This window comes from Phyllobates terribilis, unplaced genomic scaffold (assembly GCF_046119375.1).
Source record: "Phyllobates terribilis strain yellow unplaced genomic scaffold, ASM4611937v1 Scaffold_4__5_contigs__length_816908805, whole genome shotgun sequence".
Lineage (NCBI taxonomy): Eukaryota > Metazoa > Chordata > Amphibia > Anura > Dendrobatidae > Phyllobates > Phyllobates terribilis.
The window spans coordinates 295,080,369-295,106,749 of record NW_027362764.1 but is presented as its reverse complement, the minus strand read 5'-3'; the positions used below and the strand labels follow the sequence as shown (position 1 = coordinate 295,106,749).

At 47.5% G+C, this 26,381-nt stretch overlaps 1 protein-coding gene across 2 annotated transcripts in view; it reads right to left on the bottom strand.

Moving 5' to 3' along the window:
- DDC (dopa decarboxylase) overlaps positions 1–26,381 on the bottom strand; it is a 379,409-nt gene that overhangs the window by 136,312 nt on the left and 216,716 nt on the right. For both annotated transcript variants that reach the window (XM_073678337.1, XM_073678336.1), the window contains exons 7-8: positions 20,658–20,724; positions 19,158–19,252 (exon numbers count right to left, since the gene is read on the bottom strand). In XM_073678337.1, the coding sequence (XP_073534438.1) occupies positions 19,158–19,252; positions 20,658–20,724 (162 nt within the window). The remainder of the gene's footprint in view (positions 1–19,157; positions 19,253–20,657; positions 20,725–26,381) is intronic.

The window sequence follows — 26,381 nt, the reverse complement described above, 5'->3', positions numbered from 1 at the left end:
TGTGCAAAGCTTATACAGTAATGTGCAATAGAGCACAATAGAGATGTTAGCCTTTAACTGATGCCTGAAGAGAGAGCTGCTCAATTTACTTATACACAGAGCAGTAGGATTTTTTTTAAATATGTTAAGTATTATTTTAAACACTTATCAGTAGGTAGAAGAAAGGTATTTTGTTGTCCTGTTGAACAATTTGTAAATATTAAAGGGGGCTTCCACTACTTTTTCACCCCCCATTATATATCATAGCTCTTCAAAACAATACCTTTTGTAATATACTTGTATTAGATGTATAGCATCTATGAGTGTGTGGCGTCCTGCTGCGCATTTGTTCCACAGATCCAGAGGGGTGCATGGACGGATTCCTCCACAAGAGGCCCTCATTGCATTCACACACCTCCACCTTCCACCTCAGACCACCAGCGGGAGCCCGGATAGGGATATAAAAAGGGAAGGTGGAGCTAGGCAGTTCAGTCTGAGTCTGGAGTCCACAGAGAGTGAAGTCTGTGTGAAGTCTGCTGCAGCCAGAGAGGTTGTCAGGTCAGTTCAGACTCAGTGAGCTCAGATTAGTGAGCTTAGGGCGTGCCGACGCCACAAGAGCGGCGAAGCGCAGTGTGCCTGCTGCAGTGTAAAGCCTAGTGAGGGCCCCGAGCGTGGCCGAAGGTGAGTGGAAAGAGAGCAACATAGGGGGCAGAGGAGCTTAACCAGCTCACCCCAAAACCATTTACCGGACACCGGGTCCGCGCCTACAGGGGGAATATATCCCCAGCAGGAATAACCGGAACCCCTGGAGAACTATACGTCCCAGGTTCACCAAAAGCTGACTGTTATACCAGGGTCAGGAGTCATGGAGGCCCAAGAGACCAGGGAGTGTGATCTCCAACAGAAGGCCCTACCACCAGGTCAGCAGGTGCAAGACAGAGACCAAGTTAGGCCTAGCTCCAGGCAGGTCAAAAACTTATCAAAGAAAGGCAAGAAACAGAAGGCCCCACACCCGCTCACTGGGGAGAGTCCTGATATGCACCCTTCACCCTGAAGTACCCTGGACCGTGCCAGAAACACCACGAGTAAAGGTACTGAAGTGAACTCTCATGTGTGGGCCTATTCTTCCACTGGCCCGACTGGGTCCCCTCAGTCCTGCATCCCTACACTTACGCTGCCCTGAGGCACCGCTCCACCTGTGGTGAGCCGCACCAACTAAGCTGCCTGAACACCGGTCTCAGAGGACAGTCGCAGCACTGGTGATCCTCACCAGACACCACAGGTGGCGTCACGAACATTCCCCTATCCCATATAACTTCCCCCTTCTTTTAAGAGTGACCCCAGGGTACGGGCCCGGGAGCCGACCACTGCGACATCCCCCAAGATCAGGCAACAACAAGGCCCGGGCGCCGAGTAGTCCCCATCCCCTGGGCGCGTCATCTCTTCCTGGCGTCACGAACAGGATTCCGAGCCCGCTGCAATGACGGAGTGTTGTGCCCGTTACCACCGGGTACTATGCGCCTTTAATCAGAACTCTGTATTTAACTGTGGCGCAGATCGCCGCCATTGTTGTGCCGCCGAGCGGGAAGAAGGGCGTAACTGCGGGAAACTGAGAGGCGTACCTGCTGAAGCGCGCGAAGCCCCGGACACGCCCCATGCCTAGACGTCAAACAAGGAAGCGCCAGGTCCTGGAAGGAGCCCCGGTGAACGCTCTGACGTAGGATGCAAGCGACGCAACGTCCTGAAGGAAGACCGTCACTTGCGGAGCTGCGGCCTACCGGAAGAAAAGAAAAGAAGGTAGGCCACGGTTCGCTAAGGGGGCGCCAGAATGTCCGAAGAACAGCACAACGCCAGAGTACCAGTTAACGGCCCTGATGATCAACCCGCGCCCGGCGCCGAGCAGGCCGGAGCAGCCGCTCCACCAGCAGGGCTTGTAACCCCTGTCATACCCATGACCCTACCGTACATCCCTGGAGCGAAGTGGCTCCCCCAGTACAGCGGCAAACCAGATACCCTGTCTGGATTCAAAAGGAAAATATGCGGTATACTGGACATGTACTCTATGACAGGCAAGCAATACCACTGTGGTATTGGGACAATTGACTGGTGCTGCGGAGCGAGAAGTAGAAACCTAGTCGGCCGCAGACCAGGAGTCAGTGTCCGCAATCTTTAAAAAGTTACAGACTGTCTTTGAGGATCGTACTGAGACAGACCTCCGGATGAGGTTCTACAACTGCTCTCAGCAACCAGAGGACAGTGTTCAGGACTATGCCTGATGCTTACAAGGGGCCCTGCGAGCTCTGAAACAGGTTAGTCCAACCAGCATCAATAATGAAAATAAAATGCTGAAGGAACAGTTTATCCGGGGACTGAGGTCTCAAGAGGAGCGCAGGACTATGCGTTGGTGGTCCCAGGATCATCCAGATGCCACCTTTGACACCCTTAAGGACATGGCTATAAAAGGACTGCAGCCCCTGGAAACAACTGCTATCCAATGTTACCAAGGTGGGGCCACCCCAGAGCCTGCAGCATCCACCTTTTCCCCGGTGGCTGCTGAAGCCAAGGTTCCAGCAATGTCCCCTAGTGAGCTGGACAGCCTGCGCTCTGAAGTGCGTCAGTTGAGCAAAACCCTGACCACTGTACTGAGTGCCCTGTACTGAGTGCCCTGAAGCTGTGGACGGAGCCAGAGGAGGAAGGAAGGATCCTGCTAGCCGACAGCCCTGAGGATGTCCCCTGGATGAGAAGGAGGAGGAGGACAACGTCACCCCATGGGAGGACCAGCGACCAACGCCGCCCGCCGAAGGACCCTGTCTGCCACCGCTGCCACAAGACAGGTCACGCCGTCCAGAGCTGTCCTTTAAACGAGCAAACCCTGGGGCCGAGGGCCGACACCCAGGAGTAGACCCCTCCGGCCCATCAAACTGGTACCGCAGGTTCGTGGGAGGAAGACCTTTCCTGTCCATCGTGCTGGACGGCATCGCGACACCTGCTCTGCTGGACACAGGATCTCAGGTAACCATCATGCCTGATGTCCTCTACAAAAGGTTCTGGTCCATAGACGAACTTCACCCACCAGATCCAAATCTTTCCGTGTATGCCTCAAACGGCCTCCCCCTTAACCTAGTTAAGGATGTGGCAGTAAAGGTGGGAAGAGTGGAACTGAAGGACCAGGGACTAATTGTAGTAGAGATTAATCCTGATGATACAGACTTGTTTATGATACTTGGCACAAATATTGTTAGTAAATGTTTGGGAGAAGTGTTGTTCTTGCTCAAACAGATAGCTGACACTGCCAGACCAGGGCAGAGAAGGGCGCTCCAGAAGGAAATCCGAGCCCTTATGTACCAGCTAACAGGCGGTGAAATTGGTAATGTACAGGTGACAGACCCGGTACCCATTGTGATTCCCCCGATGAGTGAAATGCTGATTTGGTGTAGAGCAGCAATAGGTCTCAAAGGACGGAGCTACCAGGCAGTAGTAGAGCCCCTTAGCTCGGAGCATAGACCTACACTCTTGACTTCCAGAGGGGTAGTGGATGTACGCAATGGGAGGGTGCCCGTATGCCTCCTAAACTATGGGGAGGACGAGGTTAGATTATCACGCTACGCCATTGTTGCCAAATTGTACACAGTAAATAACAACTCCATACACACGGCGGAGTCCTTAACCTCACCAGACGAAGTAGAGGATAATGACCCGGCAGCCCAGGTGGAGGATTGGTGTCAACAGCTCCATGTTGGGACAGACACCACTCCTGCCCATCAGAAGCAGGGTGTACACCGGGTAGTTCAGGAATACGTGCAGGTATTCAGTAAGCACCCACTTGACTTTGGGAGGATTACGGGGGTTCAACACCATATCCCCACAGGTGACCATCCACCCATCAAAGAACGTCACAGGCCTATACCACCAGCACACTACAAGAAGGCGAAGAAGATGTTGCACGACATGAAGAAGGCAGGGGTAGTAAGGGATAGTTGTAGTCCCTGGGCAGCTCCCCTAGTTCTAGTCAGGAAAAAGGATGGAAGCATGAGAATGTGTGTAGATTACAGACAAGCAAGTCGCATTACACTTAAAGATGCATACCCTTTACCACGTATAGAGGAATCCCTGGCTGCCTTAAAGTCTGCAAATTACTTCTCCACCCTTGACCTCACTAGTGGGTACTGGCAAGTAGCAGTTGCTGAGGACGATCGGGAGAAGACGGCCTTCACTACCCCGATGGGACTCGGCAAGTTCAATAGTATGCCGTTTGGACTCTGCAACGCCCCCGGAACGTTCCAGAGATTGATGGAGTGCTGCCTGGGACACCGCAACTTCAAGACCTGGACGATGTGATAGTGTACTCCAAAACGTATGAGGACCACTTGAAGCACCTGGCGGAGGTATTTGAGTCGCTGTCCCGGTATGGGATGAAGCTGAAGCCCTCAAAGTGCCACCTGCTCAAGCGAAAGGTACAGTACCTTGGGCACATCGTTAGTTCAGAGGGAGTAGCACCAGACCCGGAGAAGGTCACTGCCATCCAGAAATGGCCGGAGCCGAAGAGGCTCAAGGAGGTACGTCAGTTCCTGGGACTAGTTGGGTATTACCGGAGGTTTGTGAAGGACTATACCAAGAAAGCGGCGCCTTTGCAAGATCTCCTGGTAGGACAGTCCAGGAGAGGCAGAAACCCCCCGTTCCAGTGGGGTAAGGAGCAAGCTGAATCCTTTGAGGTGATGAAGGGGATCCTGACCGGCGAAGAGATCCTAGCCTACCCTGACTACAGCCAACCGTTCCTGCTGTACACTGATGCCAGCAACAAAGGATTAGGCGCTTTACTGAGTCAGAAGCAGGATGGCCGAGAGAAGGTGATCGCCTATGCAAGCAGGAAGCTCCGCCCGACCGAGAGGAACCAAGAGAACTATAGCTGCTTCAAGTTGGAGTTCCTGGCCCTGGTCTGTGCCATCACCGAGCGGTTCAAGCACTACCTAGCCTCCAGTAAGTTCACTGGCTTCACCGATAACAACCCCTTGACTCATGTAGAAACAGCCAAGTTGGGAGTCATGGAGCAACGATGGATGGCTCGGCTGTCAAACTACCAACTCACTATTAAGTACCGGCCGGGCCGAAAGAACGCCAACGCCGATGCCCTGTCCAGGATGCCTCACCAGTCGGACACTGAAGAAGAAGTGGATGACTTGGAGGAGATTGAGATACCTGCCTTCCACCGTAATGGAGTGGTCCACGAGCAACGAGCCTCCAGGAGACATCGCGGTAAGACGTTAAACCCCCTGCCTCACCACAGCTGGAAGGAGACACAGGACAGTGACCCGGTTGTCAGCCGTATCAAAGAGCTGATAACCCAGGAAGGTTCCTCCCTGGAGAAGGACATGTCTCTACAAGCCAAGCAGCTATGGAATGAGAAGAGCCGGTTGTTCATCTATAGAGAGAAACTGTGCCGGAGGTACGTCAACCCTAAAATCCATGAGATGGTATGGCAGATAGTGGTGCCCAAGACAGACATCCAGATGGTGTTGGAGGCCTACCACGATCAAGCAGGGCACTTTGGCTGGAAGAAGCTAGAAACCCTGCTGAAGTGTCGGTTTTATTGGGTAGGAATGCGCAGTTCCATTGAGAGGTGGTGCCGGAATTGTGAACCCCGTAGGCTCAGAAGAAAAGACTACAGCAGCCAGAAGGCACCCCTGCAACCCATCAAGATGACTCGTCCCTTGGAGATCGTGGCCCTGGATCATGTCAAGCTGTCACCTAGAAGGTCAGGATATTGCTATGCCCTGACCATGGTGGATCACTACTCCCGGTTCCTGGTGGTCGCCCCCGTCAAGGATCTGATGGCAGAAACTGCGGCGAAGACGTTTCAGGCATACTTCTGCAGGCCCCATGGATACCCGGAGCAGGTGCTGACAGATCAAGGCCCAGCCTTTGAAGCCGAACTGTTCAAGGAGTTCTGCCATCTGTATGGGTGTAAAAAGATCCGGACAACACCGTACCACCCCCAAATCAACAGTCTCTGTGAAAAGATGAATAGCATTGTCATCGACCTGCTGAAGACCTTACCACTTGAGGAGAGAAATCAGTGGCCAGACCTACTACCTGACCTGGTAGATCAGTACAACCACATTCCTGTGAGTTCCACCAATTGCATATCTCAAGACCCGGTAAGTTGCCCATGGACCTGGAGCTTGGTGTAGTAGAACCAGAAGCAGATATGTCCACTGAAGACTGGGACATGACCAGACAGGAGCAGTACAGAAGAGTACAGGCCTGTGTTGAAGACAGTCTCACTCGGGTAAGGGACAAGCAGGAAGCCCACTGCAATAAAAGTGCACCCGCAGAACCCTTCACACCAGGAGAAGTGGTGTTAAAGAGGAAAAGGAGAGAGAACCCTACACTGTGTTAAATTCAAGATTTGATAACAATAAGACCTGTTTGATTAGCAAAGACAGAGGAATAACGACTGCAACGGTATCTAGAGACCATCGGAAGTTGTGTCCAGACCTTCTAAAGCCCCAAGAAGAAGTGCCTCTCACCGTACCGGAGGAGCCTAAAGAAGCAGTACTCCATACTGACTTAGGTGTAAGGATCTGAATCGTGTATCTGTTCTGTCTGGTTTTTGCCCTTATCCAAAATAGAGCCGCATGTACCTGTGCTGCCCTTATCCAGGATGGAGCTGCATGTACCTGTTCTGTTTGGTTCTGCCCTTATCCAAAATGGAGTTGACAGCCTCGGGGGCCATCTTGTTTCCTGTCTGATATCTCCTGTTTCCTGTTTGCTATATATATAAAGAGACTCTGGCCAACTATACTTTGCTTGTGTATCTTGTATCTTACCTGCTGCCAAGCTTGAAGGACTTGCATCTTGCCTGTTGCTTCTCTACATTGGGATTCCCCACCTGTTACCTGCTTGCCGTTTATCCGGACTTTCATCTGTGTGCAAAGACCCGCTCTGCATCCACCTGTAGTTCAGCTTGCTCTCTGCTAGAAGCCGGGTCCGGGCTCAGGATCTCGTGGACTATGCGTTTCTGGACTTGGGACATCTATCGGTTTGTACTGACATCACAACCGTTTCCAGAGACTGTTTACTGATCGCTTATAGCCTATACCTGCCTGCTATAATATATGCTTGCCTGCTTCAATATATCCTGTTAATATGATATATCGTGTTGTCTTCACTCCGACCCATGCTATCGATCTCCATAAGTATAAAGTATATAGTTGACAGAATACACAAGCCTCAAAAGAATGGAGTTCGCTGGGTCAGATACTGTGGAGGTGCGTCTAAAGAAAATATGCACATATATCACAGGACTTCATGGGGACCTGCAGGCTACTAAAACAAAACTAGCGACATTAGAGACTCAAATTCATCATAATGCTAATGTGGCCGACTCGTCCTTTCACGCATTAGCAAATCGCCTGTCAACTCAAGAGACTAAAGCCGCAGCTCCGGTTCCAGTATCAATGCCAACTTCGGCTCTGGCTTTTCCTAAACTCCCGCCATTCAGGTTTGGTGGAGAAAGAGAAAAATTCCGTGGGTTTTTAAATCAGTGTCAACTGTATTTTTCTACACAGGCAGCTCACTTCCCAACTGAACGAGCGAAAGTATTAACCATGATAATGCTGTTAACTAACAAAGCTCTTGCCTGGGCAAATCCTCTGATTGAAACCGATGATGTGTGTTTAAATTCGCTGAAAGACTTTATTTCTGCAATGGGTCAAATGTTTGGTGACCCCTATCGGAGTGCCACAGCAGAAGCTGCACTATTGACACTCCAACAGGGAAAGCGCTCTGTCGTAGAATATGCAATGGAGTTTCGGAGGTGGGTGCTGGACACTACGTGGTGCGATTCGGCAAGATATGCAGTGTTTAGGAGGGGTTTATCCGCTGCAATTAAGGATGAGCTGGCATGAGGGGAGTCACCTGTTGCCCTGGGAGACTTTATCAACCATTGTGTTCGGATAGATGTTCACCTCACAGAACGCCGGCAATAGAGATGGGCAGATGCTAATCGTAACAACTTGCTTTTTCTCCTCCCTCCAGAGAAACTCAGAATAAGTCCTCTCTTCAGGTGGAGTTGGAACCTATGCAGGTGGATGCAATTCAAAGAACTCGCCCTGACGCACGCAAGGAACATCGTTTCTGAGAAAATTTATGCTTCTATTGCGGAAAATCTGGTCACTATATTTCAAATTGTCCCAGTAAAATTCGCAGGACTACGGCGGCAGTGATCGAATACGACGTCTCAGACGAAGTCTCAGTAATTTCTCATCAAATTCCTCCTCGGAATAAAGAAACCAACCAGGATTACGATTTCTCCGACTGTGCTTCAGAAACATCTTCACCCGTGAATGCAGCCGTTCTTTCAGCAGGCTCCACTACTTCGGCCTCGGAGAGCTCAAAGAAAAATTCACACTGCTACATTCCTCTCAAGATAAAGATTCAGTCCGGGTGGGTTACTAGTTCTGCTATAGTTGACTCTGGAGCCAGTGGTAATTTCATGGACATCGCATTCGCTAAAAAACACGGTATACGTCCACAGAGGAGAATCTCACCGGTATTAATGGAGACCGTGGATGGGTCCCCGTTAGCATCCGGGCCTGTTAACCTTGAAACAGCAGCATTGAAGGTTTGCATGGGGGCGGACCATGCAGAAAGACTGTCGTTTTTGCTGATCTCTTCTCCCCACTTTCCTGTAATCTTAGGCTTACCGTGGCAACAATTACAAAACCCTACTATCAATTGGGCAACAAAGGAATTGCAGTTTCCAGAACAGCAGATGTCTTCCAGGGAATCAGCTTTAATCGGGTCAGCATGTGTAAGTGATCTAAAACTACCAATGGAATATCAAGATTTTGCTGATGTATGTGATAAAAAGAACACAGACAAGCTGCCACAACACCGGCAGTATGATTGCCCCATAGAACTCTTACCTGGCGCCGCGATTCCGTTCGGTAGCATTTATCCTTTGGCCAGACCTGAACTAAAAGCTCTCAAAGAGTATATCGATGAGAATTTAACTAAGGGGTTTATACAACCATCTTCCTGTCCAGCCGGTGCCCCAATCTTCTTCGTGAAAAAGAAGGACGGCTCACTTCGACCATGTATTGATTATCGTGAGCTCAACAAAATTACGGTCAGAAATTCTTATCCACTTCCACTAATTCCTGAATTACTTGAGAGGATACGACATGCCAAAATCTTCACAAAATTAGACCTTCGTTGAGCATACAATTTAGTACGGATTCGCCCTGGTGACGAATGGAAAACAGCTTTCCGGTCACGTTACGGACATTTTGAGTATCTTGTTATGCCTTTCGGACTTCGTAACGCACCGGCTACTTTTCAACACTTGGCAAACAATTTATTTAGAGACATACTCGATATTTTTGTTGTGGTTTATTTGGATGACATTTTAATTTTTTCCAGCAACTTCGAGGATCATCAGCGGCATGTGAGAATGGTGTTGGATCGTCTACGGCAAAATCAGTTGTACATCAAGTTGGAGAAATGCGAGTTTCACAAGTCGGAAATTCAATTTTTGGGGTATGTTATTTCTCCCCAGGGTCTCAGAATGGATACAAGCAAGACTCAAGCCATTCAGGAGTGGCCAATTCCCAACACACTAAAGGAGGTGCAACGATTTATTGGATTCGCCAATTTCTACAGACGGTTCATTAAAAATTTCTCGGAGATTGTCTCACCCATTACCCAACTGACACGGAATAAGACGCCGTTGGTCTGGTCGCCACAAGCGCAGACAGCATTTGACAGGTTGAACTCTAAATTCACGTCAGCTCCCATTCTCATACATCCGGATCCGGATTGGGCCTTCATAGTGGAAGTGGATGCCTCGGACTGTGCTATAGGGGCTATACTTTCGCAGAGAACAGATGAGAAAGATCTTTTGCATCCCTGTGCTTTTCTTTCACAGAAGTTATCACCTGCAGAAAGGAACTACGACGTTGGAAACAAAGAATTGTTGGCCATTATAATGGCATTCAAAGAATGGAGACACTTGCTACAGGGGGCATCCCAACAAATTGTCATACTTACGGACCATCGTAACCTTGAATTCATGAGGTCGGCAAGGTGTCTAAAACCCAGACAGGCTCGGTGGAATCTTTTTCTTAATCAGTCTGATTTTGTTATCTCCTATAGGCCGGGTTCTCGTAATGGGAAAGCAGATGCATTATGCAGAATTCATTCGGTTGATATAAACGCGGCTGCACCTCCAAGAACCATACTCTCGGAAAACAACTTTATAGGTCTGTTACACAATCAAGATCTATTAACGGCTATCAGGGAGGCGTACGCTGCAGACCCGTTCCTGATTCAACCGTCCAGCCAGGTAAATCTAACCTTGAAAAATAGACTTTGGTTCCAGGGACAACGTCTGTATATTCCGGAAACGGTTACATTAAGGGTGCTAAAATTAATGCATGACTCTAAGATCGCTGGTCATAGAGGAGTTCAGAAGACTCGGGAATTCTTGTCTCGCTTCTTCTGGTGGCCAACTTATCGGAAAGATGTTCAGCATTACGTCTCATCTTGTGAGGTATGTGCAAGATCAAAGGTTCCTCGCTCCTCACCTACCGGACTGTTGCAACCCCTTTCTATTCCATCCCGTCCCTGGGGGTCTATTTCAATGGATATTATTGTAGAGTTGCCTATGTCAAAAGGAAAGAACACTATCCTAGTTGTTGTTGACCGCGTAACCAAGGCTGCTCATTTCATTCCATGTACCGACTTACCAACAGCGAAACAGACAGCGGATCTTATTGCACAAGAGGTTTTCCACCTACATGGAGTTCCTGATGAAGTGATATCAGATCGAGGGGTCCAATTTACTTCAAGATTTTGGCGAATCTTTTGTGCTGCTCTGGACATTAAGGTAAATCTGTCATCTGCTTTTCATCCGCAGTCTAATGGCCAAATGGAACGGACAAACCAGACTTTGGAGCAGTATCTGCGTTGTTACGTATGTCATTTGCAGGATGATTGGGTAAACTTACTTCCGTTGGCCGAATTTACGTATAATAATTCACAGAGTGCGTCCACCAAACAGTCTCCGTTCTTTGCTAACAAGGGGTATCATCCCAGCATTCTTCCACGGTTTCCAATAGATACATCCATACCCGCAGTAGCCGATCGGATTACGCTTCTTCAACAGAATCTAGAGGTCTTAAAAGAAACGCTGGCCACAGCTCAAGAAAGATATAAGAAGGCGGCAGATAGGTTCCGCAAGCCAGCGCCAACATACAAGGTAGGAGACATGGTTTGGCTTTCAACAAAGAATTTAAAATTAAGAACTCCAACGTCTAAATTGGGGCAGAAGTATGTTGGGCCATACAAAATCGGCAAATTGGTAAGCCCTGTAGCCTGCCAGCTGAAGTTGCCAAAATCCTTGAAAGTACACCCTGTTTTTCATGTCTCTCTGCTCAAACCGGTAGTACCAAATTCTTATCCCGGACGCATATCTGCTCCACCTGATCCAGTTCTTATTGACGGGCAAGAGGAATTCATCATGGAGGGGATCATCGATTCTCGGATTCATAGAAGACGGCTCCAGTACCTGGTGAAATGGCAAGGCTATCCATCGGAGGAGAATTCTTGGGAACCTCGGGAGAACATCCACGCTACTCGTTTGATTGAACTGTTCCACAGCAGATACCCCAACAAACTGGCTCCAAGGTTGTCCGGAGGACACCCTTTAAGGGGGGAGTAATGTAAGGATCTGAATCATGTATCTGTTCTGTCCGGTTTTTGCCCTTATCCAAAATGGAGCCACATGTACCTGTGCTGCCCTTATCCAAGATGGAGATGCATGTACCTGTTCTGTTTGGTTCTGCCCTTATCCAAAATGGAGTTGACAGCCTCGGGGGCCATCTTGTTTCCTGTCTGATATCTACTGTTTCCTGTTTGCTATATATATAAAGAGACTCTGGCCAACTATACTTTGCTTGTGTATCTTGTATCTTACCTGCTGCCAAACTTGAAGGACTTGCATCTTGCCTGTTGCTTCTCTACATTGGGATTCCCCACCTGTTACCTGCCTGCCGTTTATCCAGACTTTCATCTGTGTGCAAAGACCCGCTCTGCATCCACCTGCAGTTCAGCTTGCTCTCTGCAAGGAGCCTGGTCCAGGCTCAGGATCTCGTGGACTGTGTGTTTCTGGACTTGGGACATCTATTGGTTTGTACTGACATCACAACCATTTCCAGAGACTGTTTACTGATCGCTTATTGCCTATACCTGCCTGCTATAATATATGCTTGCCTGCTTCAATATATCCTGTTAATACGATATATCGTGTTGTCTTCACTCCGACCCACGCTATCGATCTCCATAAGTATAAAGTATATAGTTGACATTAGGAGATTTCCCGGCAGATTGGCCTCAACTAGGAGGAGCAGTAATAATACCTGTGATCCACTTCTTTCAACAGCCAGAAGACCCTCCACAGCAAGTAGAGCCTGTAAGTGCTTCAGAAGAGCCAGCTCAAGAAGAATCCCAGAAGAAGGATCCCCGGTTGGAGCAGAGCAAGAAGGCCCGGCCAATGGTATACTTGCCAGTCCCGTAGAGAGGTTAAGGCAACTCTGCAGTCCCCCAACACTTAGAACTGACAGAATGGGAAATAGTTCAAACACTAGTGCCTCATGCATCCCAATACCACGTAGGTCGATACGTAGCACACGAGGTCAGACCCCTGTCAGATACAGAGAATAGAGAAGGAAACTCTGACAGTGTAGATAGTTGCCCCTGGGGTATTATATTGTGTATTTTCATGTATGAATTCCTTAACTTGTGTTTTGCCTTATAATGGACAATCTAGTGAAATGGACACTTCCCTTGTTATCTTTAGTTACCAGTAAGGGTACATAAAGAACTTTGTGGCTGAGGACTGTGTGCAGCCCAAAAACTGTTTGCTGTAAATAATTGCACTCCCTGGAGTGCCCCTTTAGGTAACTTCAGAACAAAAACCTGTCTGGTGTGGCACAAGTGGAGGTTCAACTCAGGATCGCCATGCCCTGCAGCCACCCCAGGGCCTACGTGGAGGGTTTGCTTTGGACAGGTCCCTCAAGCTACCAAGTACTTTAACCTGTGAGAAGGACACCCTGTTAGGGGACCTCACCGGAAGAGACTTGAATTCTGAGGTTGCTTATTGTATTGTACATATCTATTTATTATCTCTAATGTTTTATATGTAACGTTCAAGCAAAGTACCTCCCATAAAGGGAAGAGTTATTGTTGTCATCTGTTATAAAAATTACTTAAGTCCGGGAGTACTGAGCTTTGCTAGGGGGGAATGTGGCGCCCTGCTGCGCATTGGTGCCACAGATCCCAGAGGGGTGCATGGACGGATTCCTCCACAAGAGGCCCTCATAGCATTCACACACCTCCACCTTCCACCTCAGACCACCAGAGGGAGCCCGGTTAGGGATATAAAAAGGGAAGGTGGAGCTAGGCAGTTCAGTCTGAGTCTGGAGTCCACAGAGAGTGAAGTCTGTGTGAAGTATGCTGCAGCCAGAGAGGTTGTCAGGTCAGTTCAGACTCAGTGAGCTCAGATTAGTGAGCTTAGGGCGTGCCGATGCCACAAGAGCGGCGAAGCGCAGTGTGCCTGCTGCAGTGTGAAGCCTAGTGAGGGCCCCGAGTGTAGCTGAAGGCGAGTGGAAAGAGAGCAACATAGGGGGCAGAGGAGCTTAACCAGCTCACCCCAAAACCATTTACAGGACACCGGGTCCGCGCCTACAGGGGGCCTATATCCCCAGCAGGAATAACCGGAACCCCTGGAGAACTATACGTCCCAGGTTCACCAAAAGCTGACTGTTATACCAGGGTCAGGAGTCATGGAAGCCCAAGAGATCAGGGAGTGTGATCTCCAACAGAAGGCCCTACCACCAGGTCAGCAGGTGCAAGACAGAGACCAAGTTAGGCCTAGCTCCAGACAGGTCAAAAACTTATCAAAGAAAGGCAAGAAACAGGAGGCCCCACACCCGCTCACTGGGGAGAGTCCTGATATGCACCCTTCACCCTGAAGTACCCTGGACCGTGCCAGAAACACCACGAGTAAAGGTACTGAAGTGAACTGTCGTGTGTGTGCCTATTCTTCCTCTGGCCCGGCTGGTTCCCCTCTGTCCTGCATCCCTACACTTACGCTGCCCTGATGCCCCGCTCCACCTGTGGGGAGCCGCACCAACTAAGCTGCCTGAACACCGGCCTCAGAGGACTGTCGCAGCGCTGGTGATCCTCACCAGACACCACAGGTGGCGTCACGTACATTCCCCTATCCCATATAACTTCCCCCTTCTTTTAAGAGTGACCCCAGGGTACGGGCCCCGGAGATGACCACCGTGACATCCCCCAAGCTCAGGCAACAAGGCCCAGGCGCCGAGTAGTCCCCATCTCCTGGGCGCGTCTAGTGCATCTCAACAGGGATCACAAGGTACTGGATTCTTATGGAGATTCTTCTTCCTTCTGTTTTGTCTAAGGCTGTGTGCCCACGATGCGTTTTTGGTGCGGATTTGTAGCGCGTAAACGCTCCAGAAACGCATTGCATACCTTATCCCATGACTTCCTATGACATTCTGCAAGTTCTGTGCACATGGTCCGTATTTTTTCTGCGCAGATTTTACTCACAGAAAAAATACGGACATGACCAATTCTTGTGCGTTTCTGCATGCGTATTTGCCTATACAATGCACTGGAAAAACGCATGGCAAATACGCACGCAAATACACGTCAAATACGCGGCAAATACGCATGTAAAAACCGCATGCGTTTTTCTGCCAAGGAGATGCACAAATGCTCAGGAAAATTTCTGCTTCATTTCTGCATCGTGGGCACTAAGCCTGATAATTTCATTTTCCGGCACAGGAATCATAGGAAATGAAATGAAGTGGTCACTGCTCCTGGTGATGGGTGCAGACGTTTTGGATTGAATGACAGCTTCCTGGAGCATGCCTCCTGAAGAGTGAGGAGGGAGGAGTTTGGGTGGATAATGGAGGGGGCATAAGTGCAGGCTCACAGGTCACTGCAATGCATGATGGAGCTTGTAGTATTAGAACACAGTAAGCCTGGGGACAGGAAGTGATTGATGTAAGCATCAGAGCTGCAGCTGGCAGATGCCAAGTGATGCTATCTGCATAATAAAGGTATAACTGTAATAAGAGTATGGATGCATTTACTGGCACATAATAAAAAGATTAACTAATAAAAAAAACTAATTAGATTGAGTAGTGGATAACTTATTTAAGGTATACAATACTCTTACTAATGTACTTTTTGTGCAATATCCTCAGTTTTCAAGATTTATACTGCAGGTTATTCATTACAGATTAAAGACCCATGTACACTGCCAATTTAGGTCCATTAAATAGGTTAACAGGAACTTTGCCTATTTTTAATTATGGGGCTAAGATCTTACAAGCAGGTAGTTTCCAAATACCTTCCTGTTCTGTCTGGTGCCGATTTCTGCCAGTTCGGAGCGGTCACGGATAGCTTCTGTCAGCGATTCTACTGCTTCATTTAACCTCATGTCAACAGAGCAGGTCTTCGTCTTTCGGTCTGTTGATGGGGTGTCACTGCTAATGAAGTCCCCCCCCCCTCAGTAGGCCATTATGAGGGGGGTCTCATGATAATACAGACCCTTATATTCAATTTTTGTGGTAGAATTACTCAGTTTTTTCTTGTAGTTACGAAAGGGTTAACTGTGTTATACAGGTCAGCTGTGGTAACCACGAGCAGATTTTCTGGTTTGATCTGGATTTTTTGGCGGGAAAATTTCCGTGATTTGATTGGCTGTCAAGATAAATGCGGGAAGAATGTATAATATAAAAGACAGCTGTTTGCCAGCTGTGAGGCATTCCAGCTGTCAGAAGAAAATAATATCCCGCCCTCCATCCCTCTTTTTCTTAGTTTAAAAAATTTGTCGTGATAGTTGATTTGTGGGAAAGTCGCCCAGTGAATACTGGGTGGATTGGATTTATTTACGTGGAATATTATTTAATTAATTGTTTGGTTATTAATATTTTAATTATTTAAAAAGGTTACCCAAAACAAACTTCACGGCCATTATTTATCCATACTTGTGTTGTTGTGATTTTATTTAAAAAAAAAAGGGTTTTGTAGTATCATGTCATTTAGGCAGTGGGGAATCAGCATGATATTGTCAAATATGCCCCATGAACAGTTCAGAAAAGAAGAAGCTGTTCTGTCGACATGACATCACCGAAAGCCCCAGAATTGCAGGCAAAAGCAATCTGTGACCGCTCTGAGCTAGCAGAATTCGGCACTGGACAGCACTGACAGGTAGCTAGCAACTACTTGCTTTTAAATTCTTAGCCCCATAGCAAAAAAATTAGCAAACTCCTGAATAACCCCTTAAATGAGCGCCAATCAACTGTATACAAGTTAATTGGCAATCGTTAACTCATTTACACGGGTTAAAAAATATTGCATGAAGGAGAATGATTGTTGATATGATCCTTTGGTCCCCATCAGCATGCATGTTTACAGCAATTGATCATTTGTACTGTACAATGGGCTTCTGACAACTATGATTTTTATGCTGGCATAAATGATCTGATCAGCTGAGGAACAAATGTTTCTCGGCCGATCTCTACCATGTTTACATAGGCCCATAATCAGGAACAGCATTCTTATCAACACTTGTAAGCTGAGTATCACCAAATGTAAATGGCCTTAGATCGTTTACTTCCCATAGATAAAAATCTGACTGGGTCATCTGATGATTAAACCAGTCTGCACCTCACTACATACCACACTCTGATGACTATAGTGGAATGATCGAACAAGCAGTGATTTTGAAAAGTCTGAGTAACTTATGAAAAAAGTATACTCAGGACCGACTCCAGGTTTTTGTGGGCCCTGGGCGAAAGTCTCAGCGGGCCCCTTTAACACATACAATAATTCATGCTGCATAGATATGGTAGGGAAAAATAGGTATGCCAAAGATATCACTTCTTACATTACATGAGTGATATGTATATTGTATAGTATAATGCATCCCATAGACCTCCATATAGTATAATGCACAGCCCATAGTACTCCATATAGTATAATGCACAGCCCATAGTTCTCCGTATAATATAATGCATAAGTTCTCCATATAATATAAGTACAAGTCAGGGTTGGGTTATTAAAAAATATCCCAATCTCTGATGATCCCCCAGAGCACCATCAAATCCATTATCATCAAATAGAAAGAACGTGGTACCACAACAAACCTGACAAGGGAGGGAAGCCCACCAAAACTCTCAGCTCGGGCAAGTATGGCATTAATCAGAGAGGCAGCACAGAGAATAAAGTTAACCCTGAAGGAGCTGCAGAGTTCCCAAGCAGAGACTGGAATATCTGTCCATACGACCACAATAAGTCATACACTCCATAGAGGTGGCTTTTATAAAAAAAAGTGGGCAGAAAAAAGCCTTTACTTACACACAAAAATTGTAAGTCTCGTTTTGAGTTTGCCAAAAGACATGTGGAAGACTCCCCAAATGTATTGAGGAAGGTACTGTGGTCAGATGAGACCAAAATGTAACTTTTTGGCCACCAAGGTAAACGCTATGTCTGGCACCAAACCAACACTGCTCATCACTCCAAGAACAGCATGCAAGTAATGCAAGTGAAGCATGGTGGTGTCAACTTCATGCTGTGGAAATGTATTTTGGCAGCGGGGGCAGGGAAAAAAATGCGAGTGCAGGGGAAGATGGATGGTACGGAATACAGGAATAATCTTGAGCAAAACCTGTTCTAGTCTGTCAGTGATTTGAGAATGGGACAGAGGATCACATTCCAACAAAACAATGACCCAAAGCATACTGCTAAAGCAACACTCAAGTGATTTAAGGGGAAACGTGTAAATGTTTTGCAGTGACCTAGTCAAAGCCCAGACCTTAAACCAATTGAACATCTGTGGTCAGACTTGAAGATTGCTGTTTACTATAGGAAACCATCTAACTTGAAGAGCTGGAGCAGTTTTGCCTTGAGGAATTGGCAAAAATCCCAGTGGCAAGAAGTGGAAAGATCATAGAGACTTATCCAAAGTGACTTGCAGTTGTAATTGCCACAAAAGGAGTCTCTTCAAAGTACTGACTTTAAGAGGGTTGAATAGTTATGCACACTGAAGTTTTCAATTATTTTGTCCTACTTGTTGTTTGCTTCACAATAAAAGCAAAACCAAATGTTCACAGTTGTCAGCGTGTTCTTTACATGAGCTGATGCAAACCCTCAAAAGAACAGTGAAATTTCAGGTTGTGAGGTAGCAAAGCACAAAAATTGCCAAGGGGGAGGGTGAATACTTTCGCAAGCCACTGTATATAATGCACAGCCCATAGTCATCCATGTAGTATAATGCACAGCCCATAGTCCTTCATATAGTATAATGCACAGCCCATAGTCATCCATGTAGTATAATGCACAGCCCATAGTCATCCATGTAGTATGATGTACACCCCATAGTGATCCATGTAGTATGATTCACAGCTCATAGTCATTCATGTAGTATGATGCACAGCCCATAATCATCCATATAGTATAATGCACAGCTCATAATCATCCATGTAGTATAATGCACAGCCCATAGTCATCCATGTAGTATAATGCACAGCCATAGTCATCCATACAGTATAATGCACAACCCATAGCCATCCATGTAGTAGTATAGCCACCGTGTACTCATTGATTTAAAAAATAAATAAATACCTCCCATCCGATCCCCCGCCGCGTGGCATTCTCTTTTGAAGCTGGCAGCTGACTTCAGTATACAAGCGATGGGAGAGCATGACGTCACTGCCATGTGCCCCCGGTTATGTGCACGCTGGCATAAGTTGCAGGACTCTGATTGACTGGCAGCATGAATTACCACGCACAGACCCGATGGGTCTGGGTTATGCAATACACTTCAGCTGAATGAGTGTCCTCACCAGCTGGGCCCAGATGGTGGCAGTGGCCACCACTGCAACGGGAGTAGTTACGCCCCTGCCGATGGCCCCTCACGTTTCTCCAGGGACCCGGCGCTTAACCAGGTGTGCTGGGTAGTGACACCGGCCCTGATTATACTGAACATTTTTAATTACACAAAGAATCACATTTATTTTCTGAAATAATCCTTTGATTCTACAAAATCACTATTTTTTTGCTTTTTTTTTAGCTGTACTCACCTCTGAACCTTTCATAAGATATCTGAATTCTGGACAAATAAAGGCACTTCCTGCATATGCAGCATCAACATGCAGCCATATATTTTCTTCTTTACCTGTAAGTTAAATACTGTTGTTGAATTGACTAAACCTAACTTGGCTAAAGCTAACACAGCAAGGAGTAATGTAATTCTGATTATCATTTACTGTCAGCAGGGAATCTGTCAGCAGATTTTTGCTATGTAATCTGAAGACAGCAGGAGATAGAGACTGAAACACAGAATTTAGGGATGTGTCAGTTGTGAAAGTACTTGCTGTTGTTTACTAACAGTGAAGGATTAATATTGCCAGACTAGTCCAGCAACTAAGCAGCTCACTGTCTATAGACAATGTACACAGAGACCCTGGTGTGGGCGGGGTTAGCTTTCTCAGCTCTGCTTCATTCTAAATCTAAAAGCTCTGATTGTGTCAGAACTGCTTCACCCTGTAAACTAAGTGATACATTGTTGGATTTAGCTTCTCTTTGCCTACATTACGCTGTTCTCAGACGAGGTAGCAAAAACCTGGTGACAGATTCCCTTTAAGACCAGAGGGAAATTTTAGACTGTATAGTCTAATTTTAAGAGTATGTTAACACTGCATCTTTTTCTGCTGTTTATTTGCACCGATGACGACTGAAAAAGTTCTGACAAAATGGCAAAAATAATGCACCTATTCATTTTTGTATATAAAAAAAACATTTGCTGTTTGCAAGTTCAGTCTTTTAAGCTTCATGAGGCACGGGCATCTTTTTGAGAGTTTTGTCAGTGTATTTGCTTGAAAAAATGCTTGTGTCATCATCATTTAATGGGATTAGAAAAATGTCCATAAAACAACCGTAAAAAAAACATCCCAAATAAAATCCAATGTCAAAAATGTGCTATTCTTGAAGTGTCTTCCCCTTTAAAACCAGTCATTTTTGACCACCAGAAAAGACGCAGTGAGAACTTACCTTAATTTTGTAAAAATTAGACCATTTTTATGTATACTCCTCAGTATATTAGGTTTTTAAAATAACTGACATATCCATGTAATGAATATAGGTGACAATATTTTTAGAAGCTCAAATTCTTGTTTTAATTTTGATCCAGTCTGATTGCCATTTGGGATCAGGAAGGCAATTTTACCCTTAGAACAGATTAGCTCATCTTGTAAATTTTTTCTCTTTTTTACCATTTTCATATTTAATTGTACCCTTCTCCAATCACGTAGTTGAAATTAATTAACATAGTTTGACTACAGTATGTAACCTATATGCCAACGTATTGGTCTCAAAACAACACCTGGTTAAATTATAAACCTGAAATATTATACAAGTTGTTTTTGGAGGATGATCACTCTATGCCTACACAATAGACTATAATAGAAATTAGTAATCCAGATACTAAAACCTTGTCCTGTTTGTCATATATCATATATACAAAAGTAATCAACTCATTAATAAAACATAAAGTGCTATAATAAGATTGTGATAATACTTACAAATAGGCCCCAGTTCCATTAAGTTGTCAAAAGAACACGATGATGTTGTCCCCAGGGTGGCACATACCTGAAAAAATACAATTGAAATGTGTGATAAGGTAAACTTGTGTGTCAAAAGACATCTAAAGTGGAAGAGTTTATAGATTTGTGTTGTATCCACTCTGTTTACAAATCTTTGCAGACAAAAATATAAGGTGGCTAACGGTCGCATAGTCGATGGGAAGTATGTATCAGAGAGATGGCTGTCCTCTGTGATGTAACCTGAAGTGTTGCTGTAGTGCACTTAAGCACTAAGAGGACTGATTGGTGAACCTGGAACTGGGTTACAGGTAGTTTGGAGAGTTGGGCGGGTCCAGCTACCCACATACCTCACCTCTGGGTGTGGTTAACAGCCTATAAAATGGAGGCCGTTTGTTTGGCACATGGTCTGTGTGTTTGGAGAGAGAAGGCCTCCTGTGTGCTGTGGTCTCCAGACCGAGCTAGGATAATGGACGCTACCCAGCCTATGTGGCTACAGGAATGGTTAAACAGAGACTTGCTTAAAGGACAATTTACTTTGTTTGCCTGAACTAAGGCTGTTTATTTTCCTTTTTGGTTTATGAATTGATAAACCAACATGGACTTTTAAAGGAAACATGCTTCCTGTTTGCCACCCGTCGCACCCAAGTGAGTAAAAACCCCACAATTGTTATATGATTAGGAATTCGGGGAACATAACCATTATAATTATGTAAGCTCTGACTGAGTGTTAAAAAGGTTGTCTCAAGTTCAGAAATGGGTAAAATTGCAAAGTGCTTGTAAAAATCAATGTGTCGCATGGATTTATGTCATTCTACATCAACTAAGGAATGTGCCCCTCAGACTTATGAGGCCATCATAACACTGGACCTAGTCACAGGACAATAAAACCTTCACACTCCTTATCTATTAACTGCTAAAATATTTATAGCCAGAACTGTTTATCTCTTCCATAATAACTTTGCTTTCCATCACCTGTCTTACCTATTGTATTATTTTTGTGTCTTATTGTGTATAAATATGTGACTCTTCAGATTTTGTGGTATACTATGCCTGATGAAGAGACCTGAGTAGTCTCGAAAGCTTGCAGTTTGTTACCATATTTTCGGTTAGCCATTAAAAGGTATCAACCACTGAGGACTCTCAAATCTAAATATTTTTCTATCTACTGGCTAACACGGTACAAGAATATATATTTTCCCTATGTAAAAATCAGCAACTTTGCATATTTCCCCTTATTAAAAATCCTCTCCATTCTGAAGAACGGAGGGATTTTAAATTTTATAGTGTACAGCTCCTTACCTAGGATACCGGCCATGCTGTGGGGTCAGAATGGCTTGTTTCTTAGGCAAGGAGTGAATTCCGCTAGCATGTTCTTGCTTTACATCATGCTTGATGCACTCTGAAACTGGCTGGTTCAATGGATATGACCAGCTTCAGGGCCCCTGTGCTTCTCCCATTCTTCAATGGAAAAGCTGCCCATCCTAAGAGACAGAGAGAGTGCTCAGTTTGGACTAGTGGAACAACCATAATCACTAAAGTAGACAATTCCCTGGGCCCATTTGGCATATGCCCCAGAGTGCTGCAAAAATTAAGTACAGTGATAGACAGACCGTTATTTTTAATATAGACAAATTCCATATTAACAGGGTCTGTACCCTGGTGCCAATATTCAAAAAACAAACAAAATCTGAGCCTGGAAATTATAGGCTGGTAAATTTAACATCTATTCTAGGTAAAATCCTTGAGGGTTTTCTAAGAGATACTATTCTGGAGTATCTCAATAAGAATAACCTCATGACCCAGCATCAACTTAGTTTTATTAGGGATCAGTCCTGTCAAACTGATGTAATCAGCTTCTATGAAGAGGTAAGTTCCAGACTGGACCAGGGAATTGCAGTGTATGTCGTATGGGTAGATCAAATAAAATGTATAATAATGTAATAAATTGTAAAACACTGGGAAAAACTGTCACTGAATACTTTTGTGTAAGGGTGGACGGCAAACTACACTTTAATGATCAGTGTCAGGCAGCTGCTGCCAAGGCAAATTACATAATGGGATGCATTAAAAGAGGCCTCTATACAAGTCACTAGTGCGGCCACACTTAGAATACTGTGTACAATTTTGGGCTCTGGTTTATAAGAAGTACATAGCTGAATTAGAGAGGGTGCAGGGAAGAGCAACCAAGATTATTAAGGGAATGGGTGGACTGCAATAACAATATAGGTTATGTGAGGCAGTGACTGGGATCATATACGAGGGACGTTATATATCCCCAGAATGTGTACAGAGACCTATTAAAACCATTGGAGTGCATTGCAGTCACACACCTGTGGCTGCAATGCAGGAATGAAGGTGAGCATTGACCTGGTCAGGCTATCTGGCTAAGGCAGATTAGTAAAACTCAGCAGAGCCTTTATTTCTTGGAGGAGGCTACAGGAAGGCAGTGAGGCGGCCTCGTCCCTCCAACCCGGGTTTTCCAGTGGCTCTTGCCACAGGTCCTTTAAAAAAAACCTGCATTAAGGATTAGTGTTGTTCAGTGTTGGGACCTGCTAGGAACATAGCAGGAAAGCTTGGCGGGCCTGTGTGTAGCTGAACCTACGCCTGGGAAGGCTCTGCACCCGTCAGGCTCTGAGTGGCCCGGCGCCGCCGTTGCCCACGGCAGCCGTCATTATTGACTGATGTTAACCCGGCTACGAACCGGAGGACTTTCTGTTTAACCCCTGAGTGCTGAATAAAAGCTGCTTATGTTGGACTTGCTTGGGTCACTGCCTCAGTTACTGCACGGTGTGAACACCGTGGAGAAAGCGGGCATTGTGACTGAGGCATACCCACTGGCAGCTGCATGACCACAATCCGGCCTGCCACCTTTCAGCCCAACCCCAAGGACAAAATGGAGGAGCTGTTAAGGCAATTGGTCCTCACGCAGCAGCAGCAGCAGGAGCAGTTCAAGCAGCAGCAGGAGCAGCTCATGTAGCAGCAGCACACCAATGAGCTGATCGTGCAGCAGCTCACAGCCCTGCGGGAGACGCCAATGGCACCAATCCCTGAATGTTGAGAGGCCCGGGACAAGGTTCACTCAGCATTAAGGAAGATAGGACCAGAAGACAACGTGGAATCTTTCCTGTCCATCTACAAATGTATAGCAGAGCGGGAAAACCTACCAGCCGGCCAGTGGGCGGAAGTGGTGGCTCCGTTTTTGGTCGGTGATGCCCAGAAGGCCTACTTCGACCTCAGTCGGGAGGATGCCCAGGTCTACCAGAGGCTCAAAGGTGAGATCCTTGCCCGACTGGAGGTCAATACATACGTGAGGGCTCAGCATGTATTTTCATGGGCCTATGTGGAGACCCGACCCGCCCGGTCTCAGGCTTATGATCTTTTGCAGCTGGTCAAGAGGTGGCTCCAGCCTGAGTCTTTGACTCCAGCCCAGATGGTGGAGAGGGTGGTGGTCGACCGGCTGGTGAGGACTCTGCTGGCCGCTATCCAACGTTTGGTGGGGCAAGGGGACCCCAGCACCCTCGAACAGGTGGTCAGCCTGATCGAATGGTACTTGGCCACTCAGAACTTTACACGGGACTCTGCCCCCTTGCGGCTGTCACGCCGGACCCTGCCAGAGCAGGAACTGGGAAAGGGGTCACGTCCCTCTGCTGAGGACAGTCAGCACCGTACCCGTGCTGAAGGGGAACCCCGGAGTGAGAGTGGCAGGAGACCAGTTCCCTCCCATAAGGTCACAAGATCTAACAGTACCTCCGCCATTAGGTGCTGGCGGTGTCAGGGGCCAGGACACGTGGTTGCTAACTGCCCCCTGACTACAGAGCCCATGGGCTGCGGGTATAACCGCCGGGTCTCACTGTACACCGTCTGCTCTGCGAGTGCCGACCCCCTAGACAGTGAATCCCAACTGTGCCAGTTACTGGTTAATGGGTACCCAACGGAGGCCCTCTTAGACTCGGGGAGCCTAGTGACTTTGGTACGTGAGTCACTGGTGGCAGGAGACAACCCCAGAAGACGGACAGTCAAGGTGGTGTGTATCCATGGGGACCTCCGAGAATACCCAACCATGGAGGTAGTGTAGTCCACGCCATGTGGGGACGCGAAACATGCGATGGGGTGGTAAAAACTCTTCCCTATGGGACTGTGTTGGGAAGAGACTTGACCCTGTTCTGGACTCTGTGTGAAAACAAAAAGCACTCTTCCCCGGTAAAATTTATTACGGGCACTGTACCCGAAGAACCCGAGTCAGGGGTACCTGCCGTAGTGGTGTTGTAACGGGTCTGGGAGGCGGAACCTCTGGGCTACAATACAAGGGGGCGGTCCTTGTAAGGGAGCGGGTGGCGACCAGGCAGGGAGTCACAGGAGGTGACCTGGACAGTCTCTGAGTGAACGGGACAGTCTCTGAGTGAACGGGACAGTCTCTGAGTGAACGGGACAGTCTCTGAGTGAACGGGGCTGGAGGTCACGGCAAGTGACCAGGGCAGTCTCTAGGTATAGGGTTGGTACGACCTGTGGCGGCTGAAGATAGACGAGAGCTCCCAGGTGAGCAGGCGAGAGTCTCTGGATGAACGGGTGGTCACAGCATGTGACGGCGGAGCCTCCAGGAAGACCAGCGGACAGGCGACAGATGAGCGCTCCCAGGTGAGCGGGCAGAAGTCTCTGGACAGGCGGGTGGTCACAGCACGTGACGGCAGAGCCTCCGGGTAGGCAGACAGACAGGTAGCAGATGAGCGCTCCCAGGTGAGCGGGCAGGAGTCACTGGACAGGCAGGTGGTCACAGCACGTGACGGCGGAGCCTCCAGGTAGGCTAGCAGGCAGATAGCAGATGTGCGCTCCCAGGTGAGCGGGCAAGCTGGTCCATAGACAGACTGACAGGAGTTGGTAGGCAGACCGTCGGACCTCAGGCAGGCAGGCAGGTAGCTGATGTGCGCTCCCAGGTGAGCGGGCAAGAGTCTCTGGAATAGCTGGTGGTCACAGCACGTGACAGCGGAGCCTCCGGGCAGGCAAGCAGGCAGGTAGCGGAGAAGCGCTCCCAGGTGAGCGGGCAGGCTGGTCCTTAGACAGACTGACAGGAGTAGTAAGGCAGACCGTCGGACCTCAGACTAGCAGACAGGTAGCAAGTAATCAGGCAGGAATCTGACAGGTAACTGGCAGGTAACTGGCAACGGGACCTGAGGGCTGAAGCACAGGTGAGACACAGGTGCAAACAACATTGCTCGGGCACCTCCATTTTGGAGGAGGTGCCTTATATATGATGAAGTCCTCCGGCCATTGGCCGGGGACTCCTTAGGACGACGCGCGCGGCCCCTTTAAGAGGAGGGGAGCGCGCGCGCGCGCGCCCTAAGCACAGGGGCCAGGAAGGAGCGCGCGCTGAGAGCAGAGCGGGAGGAGGACGCCGGGAAGGAGCGCGCGCTGACAGCAGAGCGGGAGAGGGACGCCGGGCACGGGGCAGAGCGGTGAGGGGAGCAGCGTCCCTGCCTAGCAGAGGGCAGGGACGCCGGCACTACAGTACCCCCCCCTTTAGGCCCCCCCTTTTTTAGGCCAGACAGAAATTTAGCTAGGATGAGAGGGGCATGGATGTTCTCCCGGGGCTCCCACGTTCTCTCCTCAGGACCAAACCCCTTCCAATCTACCAGAAAAAAGGTCTTTCCTCTTACCCTTTTGGTGGCAAGAATGTTCTCTACCTCAAACTCGTCCTCAGCGGAAACC